We start from the raw sequence: 9,206 nt of genomic DNA, 5'->3' as shown, positions 1-9,206 counted from the left end.
TAGGGTGAATGGGAGGTGCTTTCTGTTCAACGTGCAGAAAATGTGCTCCGTCCCATATTTTAGGTGCCCCATCACGTAGGCTGGGGATGTGGTTGCTGAGCAGTGTGCTTGTGTGTTCCAACAATCGTTTATTATATTTATTATAACATTTACTTCATTAATACATTATATCAGTTTACATGTTGAGTCATCCTAATGTGTGTTGTCAGTGGTTAAAGAAAAATACAAAATCTTTTCACTATTAATGGTTAAGGATGGGTATAACGAGAGGCTACAGCGCTTGTTTTTTACATACAGGATCTTATTATCAGTATAAATGTTTCTTGTATTGTAATGCATTTTTGATTGGTGTTAATCCCAGGAAAATCTGTTTCAAAATAAAAAATGGGACACGTGTGCTGTTGTTGGGAACTCAGGGATTCTGAGCAACAGCAGCTGTGGAGAGATGATCGATTCAGCTCAGTTTGTTATCAGGTGAGAACATTGTCTAGATTAGGGGACTGAAAGGCTGATGATGGTATTGATTGACAGAATTAAACGTTTCAGGTGCAACTTGCCTGCTTTGGGAAAAGGCTATGAAAAAGATGTTGGCATGAAGACTGACATTGTGACAGCAAACCCATCCATCATATACAAAAAGTAAGCAATTGGATAAAACTCATTGAACCTTAACTGTTCCCCTTTGTGTTGTTGCTTGACGTGTGCTTTTTATTTTCAGGTACGGGGATCTAGAAAGGCGTCGGCGTCCATTTGTTGAGAGCCTGCGTATCTACGGCAAGTCCCGTCTGCTTCTTCCAGCCTTCACCTTTGCTCGTGACGTTCCTAGAAGCCTGCGAGCCGCATACACTGCTGAGGACTTTGAAAGTCCTATGTGGCCTGTTTTCTTAAACCCTGACTACAGAAGAAATCTGACCCTCTTCTGGCGCTCCCGAGGCCAGCGCAAAGGTGCTCTCAGCACCGGTTTTAATATGGTTAGCCTAGCACTCGAACACTGTGCCAACGTGCATCTGTACGGGTTCTGGCCCTTCAGTATCCACCCATTTGAACTCAATGCCGTGAATAACCACTACTTCGATAACAACAAAGTTAGCTGGAAACTCCACGCCATGCCATATGAGTTTAACCTCTGGTTGCAGCTGCACATTCAAGGGGTGCTCAGGCTTCATCTTGGAAAGTGTCAACCGGGTACCAATTAGTTCCCTGAACCACAGACAACTGACACGGGAGCGGCAAAGTGTTGTGTTTGCATTGTTGGAAACTTTGAAAACATACATTTGCAAGCAATTTTTTGTTTTGTTTAGATATAGCAAAGCTACCCTTAAAAGTGGGGTAGGTAAGTCTGAGAAACCGGCTCGAGATCGCTAGAATTTGAAAATACATAACCGGAGAAAATCTGCCACTTCCTTATAGAGCCCCTCCTCCAACACACACGAACGCGCACATGACCAATGAGGGCACGAGATAAGTTTGTGCACAGATGGAAGGCTGACAGGCAGGTAGGCCATCCAGTTATTTTAGCCGGGCCGGCTAAAATGATTATTCGTACTTTTTACAGTACTACGGCTTCCACAGATGAATTTTTTTTATGGATTTTTTGTCAAAGCACTTAAGATATTCATTGCTATCGGGATGTTAAGAGCATTCCATGGAATATAACAAAAAGTGTATCTCGAGCTGGTTTCTCAAACTTACCTACCCCACCTTTAACCTGCAGCTTTTTAGACAGTATGAACTTGTCAGAGCAGAATGAAAGGGGTTGAGTTACAGTAGTGAATCAATGTTGAATTAATTGACAAAAACTAATAATTACTTTGTTTTATGGCAAAACAAGTTTGTTGCTTCAGGAGTTAGCTACTCAAAACATAGCAAAAAAAGGAATGTCACTATATGAATATCACAGTTGCTGTCCATATATCCATTGTTGTTTTTATACATTTCTTACAAGAAGCCTTTTTCTAGTGCTTACATCCTGATTGATGAGTCAACAATAAAGCAGTTTGGTGGATATGTTCATTTGGCATGTGTATTGGTAATTGGTTCATGTGTGTAGCATTTTTAATGGCAGTGTTTTGAAAATGGCAAACAAGTGAATATGTCAGATTTCTGTGTCTTACTTAGTGAACTGTGTGCAGTGTTTTTCAAAAAGTGCCAAGTTGAATTGCAAATTGGGTGCAGAGCTGAAAATGTGTTTAGAGTTTTGGAGATTTGAGCTCAGGTTTTGCTCTTTGAGTGAGAGTTTAAATAATTAGGCTTTATGTGAGATGTTTGTGTGTTAGCAACTGAAAAAAACTGTAAGTCACTCACATCTGTCTGAATCCATGCTGGGTCTGGTCCATAGACTGGTCTGATCCTGAGGCTTGAAAAAGGAGGCAGGGGAAGCAAAATATAGCACTTGTGTGCTTCAGGTAGTTAGCCTTCTTGCTAAACAAGGTCCTTGAAAAACAGCACGTATACTGCCTTCCTCTGTCCTTAACTCCTGCCTATGTCAGGCTGATCAGGTCCGAGCTCTTTTACTCTCAGCTTTCCCTCCAGTCTCCTCCTCTCAACGTTTGTTTCTTTAAAGGTAGGGTAGGTATGAATGGAGAAACCAGCTTGAGTGCGCTAGAATTTTAAACTACGCAGCCGAAAAAAATATGCCCCTTCCTTCAGACTTCCTTACAGAGCCCCTCCTCCGACACACACGAACGTGCACATGACCAATGAGGGCACGAGATAAGTTTGTGCACAGATGGAAGGCTGACAGGCAGGTAGGCCATCCAGTTATTTTAGCCGGGCCGGCTAAAATAACTGGTCGTGCTTTTTACAGCACTACGGCTTCCACAGATGAATTTTTTTAATGTATTTATTGTCAAAGCATTTCATGTATTCACTGCTATCGGGATGTTAAGAGCATTCCATGGAATATAACAAAAAGTGTTTCTGAAGTGAATTACCTACCCGACCTTTAAGTGATTAAAGATAATTTTCCTTCTCCATATTCGCTATCTAGTTTTGTTTACACTCCGTCTCCGTCTAACTCTCTCTCATTCAAACGTCAATCAATCACTCTGGCGCTCCTGCTGTCCCCTAGTTGTTGGCGGTGTCAACAGCTGCTTTGGGCGCAGTTTGGTGCGCCCCGAGTTGCTCCTATCACTTGTATTGAAGAGGTGCAGACTGCGCATTCACCCCTTATAACGAGAGTCAATGGCCAAAGATTTCTGCGCCCCAAGCAGGAAACACGTGACTTATCAGTAACGTTAGACATTGTAAAACAATTTTTAACTATATTTTATCGTAGATTATACATTTAACTGACACCAACTATGTAATATGTACCTTGTTCATTAAAATAAAAAAAATGTATTACATTTTTTTAATATTTTTTAATGACAATCTAGAATGTGGGAAGAGGTGGGGTGGCGCCCCTATGGGCCGGCTGCCACTGAAACACACTCATCTTCTATGGCGTTATGTCTTTAGAGATTCTGCATATAAAGATTATTCAAGTCTACAACAATATGTGCAGAAACACAAATATACTGTTGTTATACTTTTATTTTTCTCCAAAACAAATTTGTGCAACATTCATGCACAACAGATAGTTACAGTTGTGTAAACCCAAAGGATGCCTCTGTCAAATAAAGTGAATGGAAAGGAAAACTTTGAGGAAAAATAAATAAAAAAATCTTCTTTTTTTTAAAAATAAAAGTGCTTAGGCTGCATCTCGCCACCTAGCTGGGTCTGGCCACGGCTCCTCATTAACCTGCAGAAGAACAAGCAACTAACGGTCATACAGCTTCAACCATTTGCTGCAAATACCTCTACAATTGACTTCAATTAATCCTCCCTCTACCTCTTATCCTCCCTCTACCTCTTCCTCTTGCTGATATATCCATTAGCCGCGTTCACACCAAGTACTTTGCCGTACTTAGTGCCGGCACTTATTACCCCAGGGCACTTAGTACAGATCGCGTTCACACCGGAATAAGTTCCCTGAGGGAAGATTACGCAAATGAGCCGCTGACGTCACTTCGTCTTCTTCTGCTTTGGGTTTACTGGCAGGCCGCAAAACAACTTCACGGCGTATACTGCCACCCGGAGTCCCTGGCCGGAAGTCCCCGGAGTTGGGGACTGGCTTCAGTAGAAGCTGCTGGGAGTCCCAGCAGCTTCTACTGAAGCCTTCCGAGCAGTGGCGGCCGGCCCATAGGGGCGCTAGGGGCGCCACCCCCCCTCTTCCCACATTAAAAAAAAATATATATATTAAAAAAATATATATTTTATTTTTATTTTTATTTTTAATAAACAAGGTAAATATTATATAATTGGTATCAGTGAAATGTATAATCTACAATAAAATCTTGTTTAAAATTGTGTTACGATGTCTAAAGTTACTGATAAGTCACATGTTTCCTGCCTGGCCTTGCCCGTGTATCATTACCCTCTCTCGTCTGGGCGCTATGCACAGCGCCCAGACCATGGATGTATAATAAGAACTGGATACAGCGTGGGAGGCGGGGCCTCATTCATTCCTATGAGAGTTGCTCATTCGCACATGATGATAAAATGGCCCAACTTTTGAGAGAGCGAAACGTCACAGATTGCCTGAGAAGTACCCGTATGTGCGCTCATAGCGCATGCGCAACTTTAACCATGCCCCCCAAAATGCTCGTTCACATCAAGCACGTCCATTTGCGTACACGTAACAGCACCGCACGTTCATGACAGCATGGTAATGTTTGTTATGATAGATTTGATATTAACGAGGCGGCAGTTAGCAGCTAGCGGTTAGCTAGTAATTATGCTAATTTACACATCAATCGTTATGTACTTTTATATTATGCTGTAACAGGATCTAGTGATATCCAAGCAACAGAGCTTCATTTAGCATGAAATAATTATTGCACTGTATATATATATATATATATATATATATATATATATATATGTGTATATATATATACACAGTGCAATAAGCTTCTTAGTGCAATAAGAAGCTACAGGGTCGTTAATCTACGTCGGTAATATTAACTTTATTTAATACAACATTTACGGTACAAGATTTAATCATACAGCCCATGTAGTATAATATTTTACAAATGATGAATTACAGCAAACATGTGCAATATATCCATTATTACAGCTCCGTGGGCTGGCAGTAAGGCGATATGGGTCCGTTCTTATTGTGCATCCATGGGTAAAGATAAACGCATGTAGTGCTGAACACGTAACATGAACGTGCCGGGCGGCGCGGTCCCGTGGGTTAGATGCGCGTTCATAATGCAGAGGGAAATAACTCACAGAATAACGTTATTAGCACATTTTTACAACTTGAGGAACGAATGTTTTTAATAAGGGCTATACAAGTGTTCATACTGGGTAGTTTATTTAGTTTAAAAAAAATTATCCAACTATTTACAGACCACTCTTTCCCCATGTAAGTCAATGGGAAAAAGTGTTTCCGGGCCTGGCAACCAAAAGGAAGTGTAGTACCGCCGTTTGGCCAGCACGAATATTTTCATCTGAGTCCGGCGCACTTCCTGGGGGCTTGGCCCAGACGAGAGTGCAGCAAGTGCAGCAGAAGCCAACTGTTGCTATCTTTAAACTATGCCGCCGAAACATAATTTCAGCCAATCAGCGTCGTCAAATCTGATGGTCACAGGGCACCTACGTCAGCGCCCGGTGCAGTCTGTGAGTTGTTTGGACTCGTATCCAAGGAGACAAAACAGGAAGCTGTCATACACTCTGGAAGCTACCATTAGCAGCTAATGAAAACTCAGTTTTTGACATAAAAATGGAGTTATGGATCATCAATAATTTTTTCAAAGTGACAGACACATTGGATTAACCTATGGATTAACCTTCAGCCGCGTTTCTCGTTTTTGATCAGAATAACAGCAAAAGGTGAGCATATCTCCGTGTTTTGCTACCTAAAGCTATGTTGTGTGATGTCTGTATTTGCTTCCCCTGTCGAGAGTTCTGATCGCTCAGTCATGATACTTATATTTCTAGAATCTGTGGAATCTCAGTTTGTTTGTGCATATCCGATAAGTATATCAATTGATTTATACCTAGAGTGCGTTAGCATTTTTTCGGTCAGGGGTCATTTAGACGCTTCTTGTGAGACTTGTGTTTTGTTTCGGTAAACATGGTTCATATCATCAGTTAGCTGTGTTTCTTCCCATTAAATGAGTAGGACACATGAATAGTTTATTACATTTTAAGAAGCCCGGCCTGAGACACAGTTTCGTGAGAAAAAAAACGGGGGTTTTTCCCCCGTTTTTTTAACAGGTTAAATGGGAATTAAATCATTTTAAGTAATTTTGAGTGTTCCCAAAGCCCCGGTGTTCTGCAGTTTGTGTGGGCCTAATGTACTGTTGCACAGTTTATGCTGTAGAAACTATGTCCAGGACAAGTTGTTTGGAAGTTTTGGAAGATTCATAGCTAACCACACTGAAGATTATGGAGGTAAATTAATTCTCATATTTTTAAGCCTCAATTTGTCCTTCCCCCCTCTAACATCACCAGAAGTCATAATTTAGGGGGTCTTTTCTCAAAAAAAATTACCGGGGGAGCATCCCCCCGGACCCCCCTAGTATTGTTTGGTCACCATTTCCACAGCCCCACCTAAAATATTTTCCACCAGCCGCCACTGCTTCCGACTAAATCGCCAGAATGCCAACACCTCCTCATCTCCACCGCTCCCATGTTTTATTTTGTGTTGCCATAAGTAATTAATATACACCTTTATCAATTGCAACACTGAAGTGATGAACACATTAATGCATCAATCATTTTAATAAAAGGATTACAAAATATCTTGTGCTTTATAATGGAAATGCTGCATAACGAGTCACTTTACTTTTGGAACTTAAACTAGTTTTCAGTGCTAATCAGTGGCGGCCGGTGGTCTTTTTTTTCGAGAAATGACCCCTTAAATGATGACTTCTGGTGATGTTAGAGGGGGGGGGAAAGGAGAAATCGAGGCTTAAAAATATGAGAAGACTGATCAATACCTCCATAATCTTCAGTGTGGAAAATATTATTTATCAACCTGAACATCTACTACTTTACCAGGAATTTGTGTTCTCAGAACTGGTCTGTTTTTTTCTTTCTTAAAACTGTTCATGTTTTATGAACCAACACCTCCACCAAGTAGCTTTACAGTGAACTGCATGTGGGATATAAAATTAATAGCATCTTTTCAGTAGCATTAATTATAAATATTTAAGTGGTTCAATACAAGTCACTACAGCATTTCAAACTGAACTGTGAATAAATGCAATTTAAAAAAAATAACCACAGCACAAAATGTCATAAATTGTGTTTTTTCTTTGTTTCTCTGAGGATTATTTACAAACAGGCTTATTTACATATAGCAATAACTCAGAAATGAAAAAGCTACATCGTCTAACACGAACAACCAGTTAGCATAATGATAATATATGTGTTATGTACAATGTAACTGGCAAGGCTAGAGCAAGAAAGAACATAAAGTTTGCAAAAGGTTTAAATAACTTCAAGTATCTGTCTTCAGATTACGTGGAGGTTTTAGTCCGATGGGAAGCAGATTTTAAGCGACACCGAAGATAAACCAAAGATGTGGTGGAGCTGCAAACCGTGTAGTGTTGCTGGGACAGGACAGGAGCTATAACCGTTGGAAAATACATCACAGACAATGCAACAAACGTGGAGACAGAACAATCACTTCTGTGATAAATGCCCACTTATTAATAAACTTCTAACAACCATGGGAAACCTCCTCTCTACATATAAAGTGATATCCAAGCATGGGAAACAAAAGACAGCATTTACCTGTTTGCATCCAGCTAGCCAAGCCTTTTTTGTGTACCAGCTACTTGCGAAGCCTCGTGTATAAGTTTTGTCTTTTTCACGAGATTGCTGCGATATATTCAAATCGGGTTGGTCCGGTCCAAGGTCTTTAAGCAACAATTTATCTGCCAAACTTCTCCTTTCGAAAGGATTGGAGATTAGCTCTTGAACAGAATTAGGCGGGGACCGAGGTCCGGAGACTCCACCTGCACACGAAGCCATCCTCATCAACTACTGCGTCAACCGGATACGAGTCACTGTCCAAACTACTCACAGACTGCACGGGGCGCTGACATTGGCGCCCCGTGACCGTCATATTTGACGACGCTGATTGGCTGAAATTATGTTTTCGCGGCATAGTTTACACGTTACAGATAGCAACAGTCAGCTGCTAGTGGCTGCTGCTGCACTGGTTGAGGGCTCCTCTCTTAGCGCCCCAGACGAGAGAAGGTACACGGGCAAGGCCAGGCAGGTAACATGTGACTTATCAGTAACTTTAGACATCGTAACACAATTTTAAACGAGATTTTATTGTAGATTATACATTTTACTGATACCAATTATATAATATTTACCTTGTTCATATATATATTTTTTAAAATATATTTTTTATTTTTATTTTTATTTTTATTTTTATTTTTTAATATGGGAAGAGGTGGGGCGGCGCCCCTAGCGCCCCTATGGACCGGCCGCCACTGGTGCTAATAGTTATTTACTTAAGTATCATTTTGAATGGAGGACTTTAACTTTTACTTATGTCAATAATCCAAGTACTTCTTCCACCTCTGGGTACTAATGAACATTATGCATGTTTAAATAAATTCAGAAAAACATCAGATGTATTAATTGTGTGTTAGCTCTTTGCTACGGCAAAAGGCCACTTATTTTATTAGATGCACAGGAAATGAAAAAGAGATTAGTTTCCTCTTCTTTTTTTTAAGGTGTTGTTACACAGGATATCGTGTGCAGGTGGTGGGATTTTAGGGAATGCGTATTTTTTTTTTGTCAGAAACGAAACTGAAACAGTTCAAAATAAACATATAGGAGGAGAGACCGAGAGACAGATCACTCAGTGGATCGCGAGGAGAGAGAGACAAGGTAAAATGCAGCTTGACAGCTAATCTGAAGTAAAAGTACTCATAATGCAGATTTCATTTCAGAATAATATATCATATGTTTTGATTATAATTATTGATGCATTAAAGTGTTATGAAAGCTGGTAAAGGTGCAGCTAGTTTTAATAACTTTGTATACTGCAGGGTTGTGAATTTACTCCAGGTGTAACTAAAGTCTGATTTAAGTGTATATTATATTTCACATCATTTATCCACATCTGTAAAGAAGCTAAAGGTATTAAAAATGTTTAGTGAAGTTAAAGTACACCATTTACCTCTAAA

General features: G+C 40.2%; 1 protein-coding gene across 1 annotated transcript in view; it reads left to right on the top strand.

Moving 5' to 3' along the window:
* LOC117497996 (alpha-2,8-sialyltransferase 8F-like) overlaps positions 1-1,303 on the top strand; it is a 3,912-nt gene extending 2,609 nt beyond the window's left edge. Inside the window, exons 5-7 of the mRNA XM_034150043.1 lie at positions 362-474; positions 547-639; positions 719-1,303. Of these exons, the coding sequence (XP_034005934.1) occupies positions 362-474; positions 547-639; positions 719-1,196 (684 nt within the window). The 3' untranslated portion in view covers positions 1,197-1,303. The remainder of the gene's footprint in view (positions 1-361; positions 475-546; positions 640-718) is intronic.
* Positions 1,304-9,206: the final 7,903 nt, after the last annotated feature.

Source organism: Trematomus bernacchii, unplaced genomic scaffold, assembly GCF_902827165.1.
Source record: "Trematomus bernacchii unplaced genomic scaffold, fTreBer1.1, whole genome shotgun sequence".
NCBI lineage: Eukaryota > Metazoa > Chordata > Actinopteri > Perciformes > Nototheniidae > Trematomus > Trematomus bernacchii.
This window is presented reverse-complemented; position numbering and strand designations above follow the sequence as displayed.